A 21,432-nucleotide genomic window follows, 5' to 3' on the forward strand; every position below is an offset into this window, starting at 1 on the left:
TACAAAGCTGGTGGCAGTTGGTCGTATGACGCAGCACAGGAGCACCCCAGTGGTGTGCAAATAACAAAGAGCATATAGAAGGAACCAGAGGACACTGTAAAGGAAATGTAGCTCCCATTAATATACACAACAGATAATTCAGTTCCAGTGGACAAGTGTCCCGTCCCGAGTGACATGGAAGCCAGGAACTTTACATAAAGGGCAAGGAATTAATAGGCAAAACAATTATATATTCTGCTCACTTCTGCTATGGTTCATGCAGGTCAGGTTTGAAGCAGAGACAGAGCATGGGGTGGGAATGCGTACATCATATTTTTGGTTGTGATAAACAGAGGATTACAGCCTCTGAGGTTGCCAAACCAGTGTCCTCCAGAGTAATTACTGGACACACACACACACCTATGCACCTGCCTGCTGAACACGCGCTGAACACCAAATCACGTTTTTAGTATCCAAAACTGCCAAGAAACCAACATAGACTCCCCAAGTTTCACCTTGAACCTACAAACTTGCATTTATAATTGATTTTTAAAAAATAATACTAATAAACTGAAGGGTTTGAAACCTGGGTTCCAACTATCTCCAGAGACTGCTGCAGGGATGGGAACTCACTGAACAGCTCTGTTTCTGTGAGGGTCTTGGCAACACCCTCCCCACTTGTGCATGACCATTTAGGATTTTTTCCCATGAAATTTGATGCTCCCATCTTGTCATCACTCCCCCAGGCTGGGGGGAGAGCACAGGGGCAAGGAACAGTTTGGCTTACAACACCTAATAATAAGTTTGAGAAATAATAACATGTTCTTCCATTAATCCAACATCCTTGTTCTTCAGGGATTGATTCGCTCCAGCCAAAATTTTACTGGACGGAGACCAGACCTAGAGAGCCAAATCCTGCTCTTGGTTTCACCACAATAAATCTTGAATAGCTCCACTGAGCTCAAGCTACCCAGTAAACACTTACAACAGCACAACCCTGAACACATTCATCAGCTTGAAAACCATCGTTTCTTTTGGAAGCTGGTTTCAAATCATTCACCTAGAAATAAAACACTAAATCCACTGAACTTGCATACAGTATCTCAAAGCACACATGCATCTGTTGAATAAATCTTCAGTAGCAATACATCTAAAATAGCCATTGATGTGGGTATTATTTATTTTTAAAGGTCGTTCTGAAAACGAACGCACTGGTAATTGGAGAGATTTAGATTTTAAAAGTGACCAAACTACAGTCTTACAAAATAAAGGAAACAAAAAAATCTCATCTCTGATCTACAGAAATCAAGCTGAATTTATCAAGCCGCACTGTGATAACAATGATCCGGTCCATATGTCAACACACAATGGTTTGGTTGTACAGATAATTCTGACATCAGAAGCAAAAACTTTTAAAGCCTGAATGTTATTTAAATCAGTAACATATGTTCTAATAGGAAGCTTACATAATAGTTTCATTGTCCTCTCAAATAGCTGTAAAGTATTCAAAATTGTAAAACTGATTATATGCATGTGTTGCTCGTACTTGATCAAATCCATGACACAGCCCCCAACTCTGCAAGCAGCGCTGAGGCCATGTCCTTATGTCCCTGCAGTGTCCTTTTGCAGTCAAACAAATGGCATATGAATGTGAAGACCTGACTTGCTTTGCAGTATTGCAGCCTTGGTTGGTTTTGTACTTACTCTTCCAAATTCAAGTAGCAATATGCTGACAACCGTTGGCTTGGGTCTCCTCTGTCTTGCACCTCAGACAGCCATGGCACGCCGGTTGCTTTTCGCATCTTATGCTCCCTTGCGCAAGTGTGAACCACTGCCCAAGGTGTAAGATAACAAGGGTCACGTCCCATCTTCTGCTGCCAGAAACCCACTTTTAGGCTGAAATGCCATGGAAATGTAGCACCTAATATTCTGGCCTTATTCTTCCTTCTGAACTGTTCAGCTTTTTCACAGTAAGGGTTCCTAACCCTTACTCATCTCATCTCTGATCTACAGAAATCAAGTGGAATTTATCAAGCCGCACTGTGATAACAATGATCCGGTCCATATGTCAGCACACAATGGTTTGGTTGTAGTTGAACGATGAACAATGAAGTCTCATTGTTGGAGACTTCAAAAACCAAGCAAAAAGAGACTTTGCTAGGCAATTCTCAACTCATAAGCTTAAACACATCAGAGGAAGGCAAGAGTGTTTTAGGCTGAACAGAAAGCATGCATCGACCAAAGGTCTTTTTAAATAACAACTGTGTCTATGAAATTCTGTTTTCATAACTCCTTTTTACATGCAAATGAAGAATTTCTGTGTGAACGAAAAGTTATTGTTGCCAAAGGTCTTTGCAGTAGGGTGTCTCTGTTGTCCCATCTTTTTGAGGCAACCTTCACATGAATAAGAAGCTGTTCTCCAAATGGGCTGCAGTGCTGATGCCACTGGCAATATTTCTCCCAACAAAAAGATTTCACTATTTTATTCCAGGGCTGGTTTTGTTTGGTTGGATGGTTGCTTTTGTTTTAAGTTTCAAGTTTGGAAAGGGGCAAAGATCTGGCATATTGCTTTTTTTACCCTTGGGGCTCTGCTGCACACTTTGCTGACAGCAAAATGGATATCTGGGGAGGAAATGCAACTCCCCCGGTGCTGCACAAGGAGTAAATCAGGGAGAGCATTCAGGGTTTCACAATTTGACCAGCCCCCAACTCTGCCTTCTCAGCTTCATTATGCCAAAGTGAGAGCCAGCTGCTGCAGCTTTCATGAGCTCGCTAAAGCAAATTGTGATTACCAAGGAGCCATGTGCTTTTGGCCAGCACTTTCTCTAAAGTGAAAGCCTGAAAACAAGGACAGGAGACTTCCTGGCAGTTTGGTTGTTGTCCAGGACTGGAACCAGAGACCACGCTGATGGTCCTGGTACAGTACTTGAGGTCTGCCATGGACACGTCTGTGATCAGTGCTTCAACCAGAGACACTGCATGAAAATCCTTGTTCCACTAACACCAGTGCCAACACTCCCCCCGCCTTCAGTGAGGCCGAAATCCCTCCCTCCAGTGCTGGCAGGCAAGGATGGCATCTGGAGACAGGAGATGACAACAGGGGAAGAACCCAACCCCAACGAGATACAACTCTGGGCCATTCCTGACTTACAACATTTTCACGCATCATTGTTGCTTCTCATTGCCCCACTGAACTCACTGTAGCAACCACAATATTACACTAAGTGCTATGCTACTTGCAAGCGCTTTATTTTCCATGTCAGATTATACCTCATTTAAACCAAAAGTGCTTGCTGAGACCAAGAGGAGAGAGGTATTTGTAAATGAAATTGAGTGCTGATACACACGTTTCTGTAACTAGTCATAATCGTGCTTAAGTTAACCCAGACACTTACTTCTGTTAAAGTTAATACACATGAAATGTAGCTTTAGTTTGAAGTGCTCTCATTTCTAGTTGCTGTCAAAAAACCTAGAGCAGAATAATGGGCTTGATCAATGTTGATGTACTTGGAGTCAGGAACAGCAATTCCCTAACACACGAATATATAGCATGCGTGGGAAGGATAACGTAATTTTGTGTTAATTTCCTTTTAATCATTAAAACTGCTTGTCAGCTTAGTTACTGGTAGCATTTTAACAATGAAAGATCAGATACTCTAACTCAGCTCCCACAATTTGAAAGGAGTAGGAGTTGCCAAAGTGCGGTTATATGGGCCAAGACCTGCCCTTGATCTTCTTTTTTTTCCCACCCTACTCCAGCTCCCACCCTCAGCATGAAGCTGCGCCCCAGAGATGCTGTAGAAACCCAACACACTGTGCTGCATCTCACTGGGTGCATTACATCTTCCACAAGAGCAAGTGAATTTTCAAACAGGATAAAGTTGAGACATGCAGTAAATAAAACTCTCACACTCACATATCTATTGACCCTCAATTTAGCCCCAGAGCTACTGATAGTTCCTATAGCTTTGGCAGTTGTTCATTCTCATTGTTGAAAGTTTACATATAAAAAAAATTAAGGATAATGAAACTGTGGTTACAGAATGAGTTCTTTACATTGAAGGAATGAATCCCACAGCGCTCTGAAATTTCCTGCATGAATAACTTTTCAGTCTCCCACATGTTGTGTGCCTGTTTCACAGTATGTTCCAGGTCTGAGCTTTGGCAGAGTAAGACAGATATATTGCAACTTTGACTGAATATAGATCTCATCCTTCAAAATCAACACTTGAAACTTTTAATGCTGCAGGGTAAGCGGAAGGAATATTCTGTAAAAAATCCAAATCAGCTGACAGATTCAGTGGTGTTAAGACACACACCACAAAAAAAGCCCCCAAGCCCCCTTTTTCTGAGTACCAGAAAAACTGGAATTCTAGGTTATTTGACCAGACAGAACTAAAGAATTGGATCAGCTGTGAGTTGCTATTCAACTTTTGTCACGGTAATGGCTATAGAGTTTCCACTGGAAAAAAAATACTTGAGATACTGCAGAAATGGGTTGATATGAAGACCTAGAGGGAAAATGTAGTTTAAAGTGATTTCGTCTGAATGTACAGCGGCGGGAATGGAGGTTCTCGAGACTCTTTAGATCTGGCACATTTGTATGACACTAATGATTTTCTCCTGTGGCTGATGGTCATTTCTTCTTCGTACCTTTTCCTTCCTTTCTTTTTTTATCTGTGCATATAATCAATAAGAAAACAGAAAAAATACAGAAGCTTGCAAGGAACAGATACAGGTACAACTTCGGCCTGTGAATGGCTGGCAAATGCCAGTTGATTTCCTCCAAATTTCTTTTTTCTCTCAGCCTCTAATGTTCACCCCAGCTTTGGCGTGATAGACTTGTCTCCATATGTCCTGAGTCAAGACTTTTTCCTTAAATGATAGCTTCAAGGGTGACTTTCTCTGCTTGTACTGGCCTCCAGGTGTTCTTTTACAACAAGCAAAGAAGATGCAGAAGAGAAGCTTGGGAGGGACCTCAGAGCCCATCGACCTCAGTGCCTACTGAGGCAGACGAGACCTTATAGAGTTCCATACTGAGGGTGTTACTACAAGACAGAACCTCAGCATTTATTTCACAGTACACCAATAGACATCCCAAATTTGGTGCAGGTGTGCTAATTGGATGTATAGCAAATTCCACACCCTGTCCTTGACTTCTTTCAAACAAATTACCACTCTAGGGGGATCTGGCAGTAGATGTTGTAATGTGTCCTCAGTCATGGAGATGAGCCTTATGGCAGAAGTGCAAACCCTCACAAGGGCTCTCAGCTACCAGAGATGCCACTGATCAGCTCCACTGATCAATGGAGAGACTTCATCACATGTGAGCAGACTAATTGTTCTAGCTCCCCAGTGCCCTCCTGCCAACACAAGTCTCAAAAGGCCTGCACAACCAACTTCAGAAGAGCTCACACAAAATTCTCCCACCCATCTGGACCTAGCTTTGGAGGCAATGGTAATTGCCACCCACAAGTAACAGTTCCTTTATAGACATAATTTGCAATGGTTCCTTTGCAGGAATAACTAATTGTAATGGTTCCTTTACAGGCTACCAACAGTCTTACCAAAATGGTACACAGTCTTTGTGCAAGAGAGACGCATACTGTGTAGACTTCCAACTAGTTCATGAGTTGGGATAAAACCCTTCATTGGCAATGATCTATACTGATCTTGAGAAAAGCAATTCTATTAACTTGAGCTGGCTGGCTTTTGGCTGTGAAGTAAGGGAAAATATTCCCTGAAACAGCTGCAGAAGAGTCATGTAACCCACTACCTGCCACATTATTCGAAAGTGGACACTCACACCATGAATTTCAGTGGCTCTCTGTATCTCTCCAGTGAAAACAAAGGTTTCAAAATTGACATATCTATCAATTTTTACATAATCTAACTCCAATATATTGTACAAACAATCTGGTATCACTGTTAAGTACAGATGGTAGGAAATGAAATAACTGTATTTCACAAGACACAAATATATAGATATACAGTTTTCTTTCAAACTGTGTTTCTTCTGCACCATTAAGTTAGCTTGGGAACGCAAAAAGGAAAAAACCCTCAGTGAAGATGGCTAAGAGTTGTATTTAATATTAATGAGTGTATAACGTAGAGAGATGACTCCCCCTAATTATAATGCTTTGTGAGTTTAAAAGTAAATACCAGGTAACCTAAACTACTTAATAAAAAATGAGATTCTTGAAAACAAAAAACCCCAATCCACTCAGAAACAAACTGCACTTCTACCTTAGTAGTGGGAAGAATCATTGCAGATTAGAGCAAATACTCTTAATATACAGAATTTACTTATTCACATAGATGAACTTTACAGAAGGTCCTTTTGACAATGGTAGCTGTATTGTTTAAACATGTAACAGTGACAAAATAAGACTCATACAAATAAGCACATCTTCAAATATTTTTAAAATCCTCCAGTATGTTTTAGCAACCATATTTTAATGTGTTCATTTTATAAAGGATAAGATTTATGCTACTGATTCTTACTATTTCTAGGGTGAAAATTTAACATGTGGCAATAAAACTTTTTTTTTCTTTAATTTAAGAAGTTCTTATGGAACAAATTTTACATTTTAAAACTGGGTTTACCTTGGGATGCTGAGAGCAAGAACTTAAAACAAAAAGTCTGTGGGACCTTAATAGAGATAACTATTATAATTATAAATAAGGGCAAGATAAACTAAACGACAATAAGCAGAGTAAACCAAACCTCTGTAAGTTCTTGCCTATGGTGAGATGAAGCAGTAGAAAGTGGAGTGGTAGGACTGTGAGGCTGATGAAGTTCAAACCAGGAGATGCCACAAATGGTCTTTCAAAAATGCAGTCCTTCATAAAACTTCTGTTACCAAAAGTGGGTGGTAGGTTTCATTAGCAGACCTTTGTGTTCAGGTTCTCATCTCCATGAGAAGAACGTACAGCGCAACTTAAGGCAGAGGGTGAAGAATGTGCACGCATTATACTGGCTGATGGAATCACAAACTTCACCTCCTAAAACATGAAGGCATTTCTGTGTTTCTTTTTGCAGGTATTGATCCATCCCTGAGAGACCTGATGCACCCTGTAAAGATCTCAGGACAGAAGGATAAAACTTTGCCAAACAGCAAATCAGAAATAAATCTAGAGAAAAAGAAGTGTGCATGTATTTTAGGGGAAAAATAGCAACAGGTCCTTTGTGTGCAATAATGTGTCCACAGAAAATAAAAACAACTACATCAACTTCTGCGTGGAGAATATTTTATAGAAATTAGATTATAAAAACTGATCGTACACTGAAATTCTACTTATTTCTTCATTGCTTATTCATATTGCTTGGCAGTTACCAACTGATGAATACAACGACATAGTTTAATTTCCCCCCCAACCTGACTCCCTCCCTTTTTAAAAATCAGCACTTATCTTGCATTCCAAGAACATAATTTCCCACTGAATATAATTATTTTCAATTAAAAAAACCAAACAAGCTGCAGACAAGCAACTCTCTTGTAGGAGAGAATCAAAACCTACAAACCCATTAAACTAATGCTAAGATTATTTTCCTACCGATTTCTATGAAGACAACCCTTCCACAGCTGGATAGCTCCACTGGCAATGGGCTAATTACTACCACTTCCCAGCGCAGTTCTTTGGGTTTTCTCAGATGACGATTATAACCATTCTTTCTCATCACTGACTAAAATGAACATTTAGGTGTAAATTTTCGTAAGTGATCCCTGACATTGACAGCTGAAACAGAGCAGCTGCAAACCCTAATAGCCAGGCATGTAAGTATTTATTTGCTAGCAGAAATCAGCTAGTTATTACCAACGTTGTTATTTATCATATTATAGTAGCCATCCAGAGCATGTAAGCGAGATCATGATCCCATTAGCAAAGCCTTGTACATAACTCATTCAAGACTATGTCTGCCCCGGAGTAATATATAAAGTAAACAACTGAGATTGAAAATAAGGTGAATTTCTACAGCTAACCCAGGAACTGAGTTGTATTTTTGAAGTCCTGGTCCAGTGGCTCAGCCACAAAGCCTAGTCTTGCCACAGCCTAGTCTAGCCAAAGCCTAGTCAGCCACAAAACCTCTAGTCATTGCCATTGCTATCTCCAGTTGGTTCAAAGAGTAAAGCTGCCCCTGTAATCCCAGAGACTGGAATCAGGTGAGCTTGTGGACCCCTAAAGGGTTCCTCATTCACTAAAAGCAATTGGTGCATCTTAAGTAATTACTACTTGTAAGCAAACAGTATTTGTAAGACCAAAACACTGATTAATAATTTCAGAGGTTCCCTTTGGAAATGACAACAGCTTTTATCTATGTGTTTTCTTGATGAAGGAAAGGAAAGGAGAAATGGTGTACAGAGGGTAAGAGCCAGACATGTGGCTTTTGCAGGTGTGGATGCATGCACTTGTTTCTGCTCGTTGACCTTGAAAGAGTAAGGGCTGGATTCTTCCCATGGGACTGAACAGTCTACCCTCAAATGCCAGAGAAGGAAGGCAGGATGCCTCTATCCTCAGACCTTCTCACAAGAAGGGAAAAGCTGGGAAGTGTCCACCGTCTCCCCTCTAGTCCCCTGACCCCCTGGAACACACTGTACTGTCAGCACATCCGCAGCTCAGGGAGTGCACACTTCGAGATGAGACGCATCTCCTGGCTGGAAAACACCAAGTGAAGCTGAACCCCAGAGAAAATCATACATGGAAAATGTTTGAGGGCTTCATGTCAACAAGCCCAGGCTCCAGCAGAGGTATTTACTGCTCAAATATTCAACAGAGCTATGTTAGCAAGGTAGTTGCTGAGGCAGCAGTAAAGAGAAGCTGAACTCTCATCTCAGATGGGTGCATGGCACAAGACAACATCCTGAAAGGAAAGGCCACTTTTTACCAAATATACTCAAAGTGGTGTGTCTATTCAGATGGTGGGCAGAGAAGGGGCACAATTATGTATTAAACAATGGGCTTACCTTACCTTGCAGATGTTTACTAGCAGACTTGCTGCATGCATTATCTATTATTTATTTACTTTGCTATTTCACTAGCCATGTTCACACTGCAAAAAGTGTTGTGGTCTCTGATGATCCTCTTACAGTTTTCATGCCCTGTATTGTACTGCAGCTTGGATCAAAAAATAGAAATATAATAGCGGTGCCCCTGGGGCAAGAAACCTGCCTCCGCGGAACTGCTCAGGTGACAATGAGAGCAGATTCTCTCTGCTCTGTCTGAGATGAATGCACTAGACCCTCCCCACTGGTCCTGTCATGACCAGGAGAGTTTTAAACTTGGAGCTGCAGTGGTAGGACCTGCCTCATAACCCTGTTCCTTACAGGTACGCTCTGTACCTGACAGCCTGAAATAGGTGGCAGGGGAGCTTCAGCTAGGGAAGGCTGCATAAAACATAGTGCTGAAGGCAAGAACCATGGAAAGATGCTGCAAGGCCACAAACTTGTTTTGATGTTTTCCGTGCTTGCTGCAGAAGGGAGCCTGAGCTCCAGAACCGCAATGTGCATTTGTACAGAACACAAGTTCAGCTTCCCTTGCTGGTGAATCAGCCCATCAGACTCCCTGATATCTAAGGTCATAAAGACATTCACATTCTCTACTTTGGACACCTGACCTGGTGAAATTAAACCAAAAAAAGACAGAAGCACTACGTTACCTTTCTAGTCAAGGGAGAGCTAGGCATCTCAGAGAGGTCTATCCAGAACTGATAAATGGTCAAAGCAATCAGATTTCCCTAGGGCCTAATGCAGACAGGCTGATTGTGTTTTAGCAAAAGTAATCCACTTGACTAAAAGTAGCTGTATTTCTGCCCCCAAATCATTATTTTTTATCAATAATATGAATGTCCTTAAAACTGTCAATGCTAAGTAAAACCTGAGGTCACAGCAATTTTGTCAAGGTTTGTAATATTCCCAGGGATCTGCAGGCATTAATACAGAGAAGACTCATTAATACAGAGATTAAGATTCAACTCAAATGTTGCTTGCTCCTGGCAAGCACCCAAAGTCCTCAAAGAACATGTTCTTAAGATAGACTTCATAGCAACCTTAACTGCTGAAGGACTTTCAGGCTGGCTACACAAAAGAAACAACAAAAATATTTCCTAAAGAAACTAGCTTGCATTTGAAATTAAATGCTTTCCCCATCCAGAAAAGCAAATGTCAAAGCAAACAGTGATGCTCTGGGCACTGAAATATGGACATGAAGAGATTCACCCAGACAGTGAATACCACAGCAGTGGTTCTCTGACTGCATGTGTAAGTACAACCTAGAGCAAGAGCAACCTGATCCCTCATTAAACACTGTCAGAAAATACTGTAATACAAATAAATCATCTGTTGACAAACATTTGCATCTTTAATGCAAACTAACTGAATTGATTTTAGAAAATATTTTTGGATTTTATCTATCATAAAAGCAACGCTGATCCTTGTTGCACAAAACTCGTTGCATTTACGTGTAGTACCTATGTTACGTGCATCAGACATAGTAATCCAGCAATTGCAAAAAATTAGAGATGACAGGCAGAAGAAAAAGCAAACTGGAGAATAAAAAGAGCAAGGAAAGGAATAAGTAAAAATGACAAGGAAGAAACAAATTTAGGGGAATGATGCCCCTAAACCTCTTCTGTTTGAGAGAAAATGATCCAGCAAATAGTGGGTGCCTAGACACGCACTATCAGCAATACATCAAATTTTGGGTTGGTCAGTGTTGTGGCTCGGTCATATACAAGATGGTGTAACTTAGAATCATAGACTCATAGAATCATTTGGGTTGGAAAAGACCTTTCAGATCATCAAGTCCAACCATATACCTAACACTACCAAGCCACCACTAAACCATATCCTAAGCACCACATCTACATGTCGTTTAAATACCTCCAGGGATGGTGACTCAACCACTTCCCTGGGCAGCCTGTTCCAGTGCTTGATAACCCTTTCAGTGAAGAAATTTTCCCTAATATCCGATTTAAACCTCCCCTGGCACAACTTGAGGCCATTTTGTTGGTCCAGATCGAGCAAAGCACTTGGACTAATGTTCACTTTTCAGCTTGCGAGCAGTTCCACTGAAGTCAAACTTCTTGTGACTTTAAGAGGTGAGCATTTGCTTAAACTCTTTGTTGGATAAGTACCAAGGAGTAATATCACCAAGTTCAAATTCCTAAAGATCCTGATTCAGGTCTCAAAAATATTTTTAAACATTGGTTTAAAGCCCTGTTTTTAAAGCTTGCCCTCAATTAAGAAAGAATTAGTTTGGCTCTGGTTTCTTAAAGTCATGAAATGATCAGCAAAATCCTTACTCAAATCATTTGGCTGACATTTTCAGTTATTTTTTCACAGTCAAGAGGGCTTGAAACTTTTCAAAAAGTTAATACAGAGATTCCTGTGTAGCCAGTCTTGTCCCCAGGAGCTGGTGTTAAAAAAGAAATAAAAATCTATCCTAAGACTCATAAACACATGAGAATTGTTGAATTTGAATGTACTCTGCACCTTGCTCATTTGAACCTTCAGGACAGCTGTCTCATTTCCACTCTCCCAATAGGACTTTACTGACCCAAATGGACCAGGATTACTGTCCTCTTGTTCTGGGCGACTTTTCTGCAATAGGGCAAGAGCAATCAGAACTGCATGCAATGCAGACTGCAGCAAAGAAATGTTAACTCTATCTGGATGAAGGAAATCTGCTTTCCTTTCCCCATATGCCTCATACTTACTTTTGTTCCCACATTCTGCAGTCTCTGCATTTCATCTCACTTAAAATATAATAACCTCTCTCTGTTACAAGCAGTTGCTTAAGTAGCCCTGGGAGCAGACCAGTCTTCTGCTGGCTACAACGCGTAGAGCTGATTGGGAGGAAATGAACTTCAGCTTGTGAAACAGCTTCTGCTATAAACTTATGGGAACCAGTTCCTGAGATTCCCCTATCTGATTTAAAAGCCTTTTCATAAAGATATCTATCCAACTTTTTTAAACAGATCTTTTCATTCATTCCTGAATTGAGAATAAAAGCAATCTGATAAAAAATACATAGGCTATATGCCAAAGCAGAAGTAGTAATTCATTGGCCTTGAAATATAGTTCTTTTACTGGAAACATTACAAAGACGAGGACTGTGTGTCATCACAAAAAAAGAGGCAGTTTTTAACAGGCACTTTTCAGAATAGGCTCCACATTTCATCCTCAATTATCAGTTCATAAATCTAGAATTTCTTAGCTGCCAGCAGATGGGCAAAGGTCACCAAACCAGGACCTCATAAAATTAGTGCGATTTAGAAAATTAACAACAATCTGAACTAATTTCTTTCCACGGTACACTGGATTTTCCAGTGCCGTTCCCCTTTAGCAAAGGGCCAGCAGAAAACTAAAACCCAGAAACAGTCAAAAAAGGAATTCCCTTTCAGCCGCCAAGATGGATTATCTGCAAATAAACTTGGATCTATTTTCCTTATGGATTAATTTAAATAGTTGATAGTGATATCCTACACTTATATATAGCCTTTCAAAGTTTCAAGTATTCAGAAGTAACACAAGCTTTAGGAGGGTTGGGGAGGGACCATGAATTTACAACTAAAGTAGCTCAACCACATTCCCCACCAAAGGAACTAGAACTCCTTCAGGAACTACCAGGAAAAGCCAATATCCAAACTCACCAATGCAGCAAGCCTTGCTCTCCCATAGAAAATTGTAACACACGAGTACCTTGATTCCTCACTGTCAGAACATCCCTCCTTTGATTTCTGTTGAACGGCAAATGGCAACGCACACCTCAGCATCCTCACAACTTAAGTTCCTATGTGAGGTTGACAGGAGTAAACGTTTCAAAAAAAATCGGTAACTAAAATCAGGATCACAAATCCTTATTTTGACATCTCCCTATATGCAGTTTACTATCACAAGAATTCTTCCCCCATTTTCAAACTGAAAAAAGATGTTTTAATTCCATTTAATCCTAAAATAATTAGGAAGTTCTACTCTGCAAGACAGACCCAAACAAAAATAAAGTGACAAAAAGCAAGTTTCCCATCTTACTACCCACTCATGCATACACACTGACAGTCTTTTGTTCATAATGATTCACCATGATACTTTTTTTTCACATAATATAGCATGAAAAGAATGTCTGCTTTTAACATCCCAAGTATATATGAAACACCGTCTTTCTTTTGCCTGCTTTTCTGTTCTTACCTTCTTTTCAGTAAACAAACCAATCTTCCAGTCTGTCCTTATGAGACATTTCCTGTTATCTGCTGCCCACTTTCAAATTACAACCACAATGATTCTGACCTTATAGCTGAGAAAGTCGGTGGGAATTACTTTTAGTGAGAAGGAAGAACACTTTTTCTATCAGCCTCAAAAACCTCAGTTGCAAGGGTTTGGTCAAATATAACAAAATAATCACTTTTTGGACAGAATTCAAACATCAACAAGTTTAATTCAGAAATAAGATTTCTAAACATTTTTGAGTAAATGGCAACAGTCTGCTAGAATGGAAACAGCTATGTTACATTAGCTATAGCAGACATCGCTACTGCCGTGACAACAACGTTGTTTTAATGGACATTAAATTGACATGATGCAGACATCCAAAAATAAAGTTCAAGTACCCAGGCTGTGCTTGCATGGGCTGTGCCCTTAAGTGATCTGTGTTTATCAATGACAGATTGCCAAAGATGGGAATTAATAAAGGAAAGCTACTGCTGTACTATACTGACCGAGTTCTGGTCTGGGAGAGCTAACAGTCTTACCTGTTCCTCAACAATTGCATTTAACCAGCACACAGAAAGCATGCTTATTTAAAGGAGGAGCAGGTAGCTTCTCCTGGGGTTTGTGTGCCTGGGAAGCATCACAATATTAGACTTGATATCCAAGCCAAAACATATTTACGTTATAGTTGATCAAATCAAAACTCAACTTGAGACCAAACATTACCTGCATCGAGGACCACAAGGATGTCAGGTCACAGAAAATGGTTTGCCAAAACTTTTAATGACAGAAGTTAAGAGTCTCAGAATACAAAGGGATGTGCAAAATCCTACTAAAGCCATAAGTCAAATAAACTAAACAGTTTAGTTTTCCTGAACTGCATCCTGTATTCAATACCAACAGAACTGGTCAAAACATTTTCCATTGACACATTTTAAGAGAATATGGATTTTTGACCAAACAAAAAAACTCTTTTAATTTTATTTTTCTTTTTAATATAATAAAATGTCTTTTGATAGTCAAAAATATAATTTTTTTCACCCACTACTTACTCCTCCATTGCAATAATGGAGCAATTTCATGCTTATGACAGTGGTTGGTTGCCATTAAAATAATTGCAGCAATGTAGAATCACCACTTTTCCATGTTATGTACTAGAAGGTGGAAAAAAGAATTTAGACTGCAAATATTTCATCACATCACCAGAACAAGGGAAAATAAGATCAAAGTGGGACAACTGAAGTTCGTTAGCTACTTTAGTGATGATGCATGAGACCAAGAAGAATTTATTGCCGTTTCCCATCAGGGAACATGTTCTCTTTAACAAGAATTAGCAAAATCACTTTTTTTTTCCCCCACAAATTTAGCAGATAGCCATACAAAGCCAGAGAGCAGTCACGTTTAACATAAAGATGGCCTTTCACACAGCCCTTTATTGATGTGAACTGTACTTTTCCATTATGCATTAATTACCAAGGGTAATAGATATCAGCACAAGAGAGAGAAGACAGCTCTGCCTCCTCATTGTGATGATTTTCACTTCTACCTTCCCAACCTGCCAACTTCCCAGTTCTCTGAGAGAAAACGTGTGATGCTTTCATGGAGCTCAGCAAGCCAGGGACATGCAGTCTTCATAGCAGCTTTCATAAACCCAACCTCATTGACTTCAATAAAGCCAAAGTGATTTTCATCAGCTGAGGAACTGGCCTGACCTGTATAGAACAGGCTACTGTGCACAATAAAAGCCCGAAGGCTGAAACACTCTGAAATCCAAGTGCCTAGACATAGATAAGAGGCGAATTTCTAGCTCCTTTCAAATTTGCGACAAATTTCCATGGACTTCAGCATGGCAAGAACTTCCTTGGTGGCAGACTGGGGCTACTTCATTGGCATCATTGCAGCTACACTGATTTATTCCAGCTCAGGTCCTGTCCTTAAACTTATGTGGTTGCGGAGCATATATTCATGACCTAATCCATTATCACAGCATGGGGAAATGGAAGAAATGAAAGCAGCACAAATGAAGATTTTATCACTTAAATAAAATTGAGGGCTGTTATTCTTTATGTTTATTTCAGTTATCATTCATTTCTTACCTCACAGACACAAGCAAGCTATTGTTCAACTTCAGCTCTCTCAGATTAGGTAGATAGGCACCTATGGGAACAGAATAAAGAATCACTTTGCAGACCTGGGAGTAAAGCAAAGGAAACTTCTGACAATTACAAGTTGAAGCACCTAATTTTACATGCATTTCTTACCTGTTTCTGCCAGATCTGTGCTGCACCTCTTCTAAGAAAATTAATGAGATTATTTCACTCAAAAAATATTTCACCCTTTGCATTTTTGCAACATATACTTATTGTCTGCAGGACTACCCAATTATAAGTTTTGGAACCCCTCTCTGACAATTCTAATAGAGCACCTTTCCAGACAGACAACAACAGAACCTGGCTTGATGGGCGACTGTTTTCTTTGGTCTGATTCCCAACCCTTATTGACTATTAATTGAGTGATAATCTGAAGAGGTAAGGGATGCTTTAGAGTATAGTATTGCATGACCTCTGATTTCTACACAATGCTTTTGCTTCTCTCCCCAAAAGTCGTCTTCTACCTATTTAATGGCAAGTAATGATGGACTTATTGGATACACAGCTAAGTAACATTTCTTCAAAATGTCATTTTGAGTCAAACAACAAAAGCATAATTTCCCATGCCGACTTCATCCCATCATCATCTTTTATAGTTCACAGGTCCCCAAAACGCTACTTACATTTTGCTAAGCACTGCCTTCTCCTTTTAATTTTCTGGATGTGATCCACTGTTTACTATTCAATTGTACAAGTTTCATATCTATGAAAACCTCAGTATTCTGTTGTTATTACTTTGATTAATGCTTTTTTCTATTCCCAAGAGACATTTGCCTTTTTGGTTGCTTCTACAGGTATCTCTGAACCAAAACCATAGACCAAATCCCTCCAAGCTACAGAATAATTTGGATATAAACTCAAGTCCCAGGAAACATTTGCTATTGACAACAGCAAACTTTTACCCATTCTCACTAGCAGAGTTTACCCATGGCTGGCAAGCATCCTTCAGTATAACATGCAACCATGTAGAGGTAATACCAATTTTAGACAAACTGGATCATTGCTAAAACATTAAAATCTGTTCTCAGCAAATATTTTTATGCGTCCTCTGAGTAATCTCTCTCTGGCAAGGGTGATTTAGCAGTTTCCAGGAGGACACCATTCCAGCTCTTTGCAAAGGATCAAAAGAAAAAAAACAAAAAAAAGAAAAAAAAAAGAAAAAGAAAAAGGGAGTGGGATCTCAAAAGCAAACAAAGGAAGTCATGTTGTTCATCCCATTTCCTCAAACAGAACAAGAGCATTTATGGCAAAAACATTTTAATAAATCATGTTTTAGTAGAAGCATTATCTATATCTAATTCTATTTGGGAGTCATTATAGTCCACATATTGATCTTCATGCTATACTGCAAGAATTAACTTCATGTCTTTGCAAAGCTCTTTAGAAAATATTAAAAATTCAAAACACATTGTGCAATTTTTTAGCCTTATTTTTTAATCATTTTCCATAATCCATAAAAATTGTAGTACAAATTGTAACACACCATCCTCATCCTGACTTTCTCATGTCAAACAAGTTTTATAAAGTATGGCAACAAAATAATTTGGAGTCCTGACAGAGGAGATACTAGGATCTCTGTTAATTATTCACAGCAGTCACACTAGCTACTGAGCAAAGACTTCCTCAGATATGATCCATGCACTAAGAAAACCCCCACAGAAAAAAATCAAAATCTAGATTTAAAAAAATTGCTATCATGTTTCTGATAAAAAACCTGAAGCACAGAGAGATGGAATGACTTCCCCCAAAGTGTTAAAGGAAAGAACAAGGATGCAGTAGCCTCTCCAGTCGCAGCACAGCAGCAGGTAATAGCCTGGCCACAGATTCAACCAGAGAGGTTAAAGGGTTACCAAGCAAAGGCTATTGCAAAGTATTACAAAGCAAATGGGTTTTAAAAACCAGTATTAAGCAGAAGATTTGAATGAGGAGTCAAGAAGACTAGCTCAAGAGAAATGGAGAGACTTGCTCAAGAAAAAGCTTTCCACTGAATGCATTTAGGTTTGGTTCAGGAAAAAAACAACTATAAAAGGATTCAAAGAGGCAGAGTGACAGGCTGACGATACAATTTTCACATCTGGTTATTTCATTATTGTAACCCGATCCTCCTTCTCAGACATCTTACTGTATTTTGGCACAATCTATCCCTAGTAGACTGTTAAGCTCTAATGTCCTGTTTACTAGACTGAAATAAAAGTATACTATGTGCAGTGGTGTAAAAATCTGCCAACAAGACTTTAGCAATATATTTCTCCAATTCTGCAGGTTCTTCCCTCCTTTAAGTTTTATATTCAATATGTAATTGTTCTTTGGTGCTAAGAATTCATTGTCCATTTGATTTTACTGGTTTTTATACTCCCAATTCCTTATATATATATTAGAGACTGGAAGATTATGTTAAGAAGAGAAAATTGTAAAATGAAGATGGCAAAATAAGAGATCTATCCAAACATAACAACATACTTAAAATTTTCTTAATTTTAACCCTCATGGCATCTTTCCTGAGAGCAAGGACACAATTTATTCTTACATTAACATAAAAATACTCTAAAATATCAACAATATTAACTTGATATTAATTTTAAAAGTACAAACAATATATTCCTCATCCAGAAACTGCATTCATACTGTATAATTTCAATTTTTTAAAAACAAGAATGGTCCAGAAAAATGCTGATGACCGCAGTACAAGGCTGAGAATTCAGAATAGTTCTCTCATCTGTCTATGATTCCCTTTCACTAAATACCCTTTTTGTTACATGGCTCTGAAATTACTAACGACCAACAATGTACTAGTGTTAAACTATTCTACTGTACTATCCCAGTGGAACAAAACTAAATGAAGAGCAGAAAGAAATCCAAGTGTAAGGTAGGTGAATAAAAGTGATACATGCACACCCAGCAACATTGCCTTAAGTGCTGCAGTTCACAAGCAGGGTAGCAATGCATGTGTCTTTCTGAGCTGCCTTGGTACAGCAGGTGACATTTAGATAACTGACAAGGAGTAAGGAGAAAACAGGCAAGATGCTGGTTTTATTATATTATACAAGCTACAACACTTATAACACCTTGTTTACATTATGATGTATTCTTTAGGTAGCATCATATATCTTATTTTTCTATTGTTAACAAAAAGTCATCGTTGCTTGACTTCTTACGCCTTCCGGAATATGGACTAGTGAAAAACATACACAAAAGAAATCACTGACAAATACTTGCGTTGGCATCAGGCAACCTACATGTTTTGTTGATCCTACAGTACAAAACAGGCACGTGAACACAGGCTGCACTCTTCTAGCAAGAGCAACCTAATACGTAAATTAAACAGGCTATTTAATTCACTTAAGCTGTGTTTGATCAAGTAAGATACTTCACTTTGATGTTATTTCCACACATGTTCTAAATGTGCATTTTTTGCACATTTCTGGGGTGAATTGGGCAATGCAACTGGAGATAAGACGGCAGCAGTTGCAGGCAAGCCCAAGCTAGCTGCAGTCTAGCTACCCAAGATGAGAATCTCACAGAAAAACACATCAGTGCAGGGTTTAACATAAGCTTGCTGCCCCAGTACATATTTCTGATTCCTGGAGAGCCTGCCCAAGCCCTGCTGCAGCAGGTGCTGTGGCACCTTCTCAGCGAGGCTTGTCAGTACCAGCTAAACCAAGACCAGTGTGGGCAGGGACGCACATGCCAGACTCACGCCTCCAGCCTCCACACTGGCTTCCTGACCACGCAAGCACCTGCTGCTGCAACGCTGGCTGCCGAGAAACGTCTCCCGGCTTCGCATCAGGAATACCGACAAATACAGCAAGAGGAAAGAGAGGCGATGACCCTGTGTGAAAAATAACGTGTGCCTACTTCTGAACCTTTAGCAGAGCTTTTCCTTGATAAAATGCGTGCAAGGGAAGTGGCAGTCTCCAGACACGTAATCAACTTAGCCTGGCCACCAGCAGGCAACAATTCAATAAGTACCAGCGAACAGCACTGTGGGTAACTTGATTTGTAGCTATTAAAATCACTTAGAAATAAGAGAACTATGTAATGTCTTAAATGACTCTATCCCACCATTACTTTCAACAGGAATTTCTGAGTTGGTCATGAATGTGGTCCCAGATCTGTCAGCAATCAAAACCAAAGGGATAAGCTAATGAAAAGGAAATAGTCCATCTGTTTGAGTATGAACTGAAGCCTACATGCAGCTGAAGAGCACAGAAGTCAAGTCCAAGATCTGCAAAGCTAGATACAAGACTTGCCAGGGTGGTTCAGTGTTTCGCCTGTCACTCAGCAAGGTGCACTGAAAACAAACAACTAGAGATTTCAACAATTACCCCGAGCCCCACTAAGACTCAGATACAAGCTCTGGCACGAAGCCTTTCCTTAACTTTAAAACTGATCACATGAAAATATTTTAATATCAGTCTTTTTGTGTTTTAGCCCACACCCTGTCCCTAAGAAACGTAACTGTTCCTCCCCACTATGTCACGCCGTTGTGCAGAGGCTGACCTGACAAACTGGGAAAGATCAGCAGGATGGCACTTTAAAGTTTAGCACATTCCAAAGTGGAATGCTCATACGAAAAACTCAAGCAACATGTTTTAAATCACTCTGGAAATCTTGCTAAAGGAGATGTAAGCCCTCAGTGCTTGTGTTAGCCTATGTATGGCTGTGAACATTGAAATGTTTCTCAAGTGGAAATTGCAGTGTAAATTTGGGATTCAAGTGCTGCAAGGTTCCGGGTGACCCAGAGTCTAGTAACTTGCAACTCTCCTACCTGGTCATTTAAGAGCTTGCACAGCCTATTTTATCTTTACACATAAAAACAGTTAAAACAATATTGTTTACTGAGTGCAAAATGATCGTCCAAACAAATAATTCCTTGATGATAAAGATGCTCTTACCCACCTTCTGTGACTGAGGAATACAGTGAGAGCAAGGTTAAGTGATTTAATATGGCTATAAAGAAAGCTAATTAGCCAGGTTTGGAATGCTAACAGAAACACCAAATTGCAGAGCAGTCCAGGCTGAAGGGGACAGCTGGAGGTCTTGAGTCCAGCCATCTGCTCAGAGCCAGGTCTTCTGTGAGATCAGACCAGGGTGGTCAGGGCTTCACCCAGCCGGGTCTTGAAAACCTCCAAGGATGGAGACTCCAAACCTCTCTGGATGGCCCTATTGCTCAGCTGTCCTAATGGTGGAAAAGCTTTTCCTTCTGTCACACTGGAACTTCTGTCATTCCAGCTGGTCTGGTTCTTACCCTACTCCTTCCCTCAGGCTATTTATCCAGACCCCTGTGACCAGAGAGCAGGTCAGTAGCGCACAGTTTCAGGGGCAGGCAGCCAGTGTGGAGCGTGCAATGAGCCTGACACCTTGAACAGCAGCCTTGCTTACACCATTCACATTGAAGGTGCAAACTGCCCTGCGATACCCCTAAAAATTTAGGCCTTACTCCATGCGCCTAAAAATCAGCTGTCATGTGTGGAAGACAACTTCCTGACACAGCTGGTAAGTGAGCCTACCAGGGGAGGCACCTCGCTCGGCCTGCTCTTTACAAACAGAGAAGGACTGGTGGGAGATGTGGTGGTCGGAGGCCGTCTTGGGCTTAGCGACCATGAAATGATAGAATTCTCGATTCTTGGTGAAGTAAGAAGGGGGGCCAGCAAAACCGCAACCATGGACTTCCAGGGGGCAGACTTTGGCCTGTTCAGGATGCTGGTTGAGAGAGTCCCTTGGGAGACAGTCCTGAAGGGCAAAGGGGTCCAGGAAGGCTGGATGTTCTTCAAGAAGGAAGTCTTAAAGGCACAGGAGCAGGCTGTCCCCATACGCCGTAGAGAAGAACAAGCGGGGAAGACGACCGGCCTGGCTGAACGGGGAGCTTTTGCTGGGACTCAGGAAAAAAAGGAGAGTTTACCACTTGTGGAAGAAGGGGCAGGCGACTCAAGAAGAGTACAGGGATCTCATTAGGTCGTGCAGAGAGGAAACAAGAAAGGCAAAAGCCCAGCTAGAATGCAATCTGGTCGCTGTCGTTAGAGACAACAAAAAAAGTTTTTACAAATATGTTAATGACAAGAAGAGAGCCAAGGAGAATCTCCATCCTTTATTGGATG

The 21,432-nt window shown here is 40.2% G+C and overlaps 1 protein-coding gene across 1 annotated transcript in view; it reads right to left on the reverse strand.

The window, feature by feature from the left end:
* Window positions 1-21,432, reverse strand: part of LRRC56 (leucine rich repeat containing 56) — a 54,986-nt gene that overhangs the window by 19,789 nt on the left and 13,765 nt on the right. Inside the window, exon 3 of the mRNA XM_009323433.1 lies at window positions 15,281-15,341. Coding sequence (XP_009321708.1) covers window positions 15,281-15,341 — 61 coding nt within the window. The remainder of the gene's footprint in view (window positions 1-15,280; window positions 15,342-21,432) is intronic.

Source organism: Pygoscelis adeliae, unplaced genomic scaffold, assembly GCF_000699105.1.
Source record: "Pygoscelis adeliae isolate BGI_AS28 unplaced genomic scaffold, ASM69910v1 Scaffold5, whole genome shotgun sequence".
In the NCBI taxonomy this organism is placed as follows: domain Eukaryota; kingdom Metazoa; phylum Chordata; class Aves; order Sphenisciformes; family Spheniscidae; genus Pygoscelis; species Pygoscelis adeliae.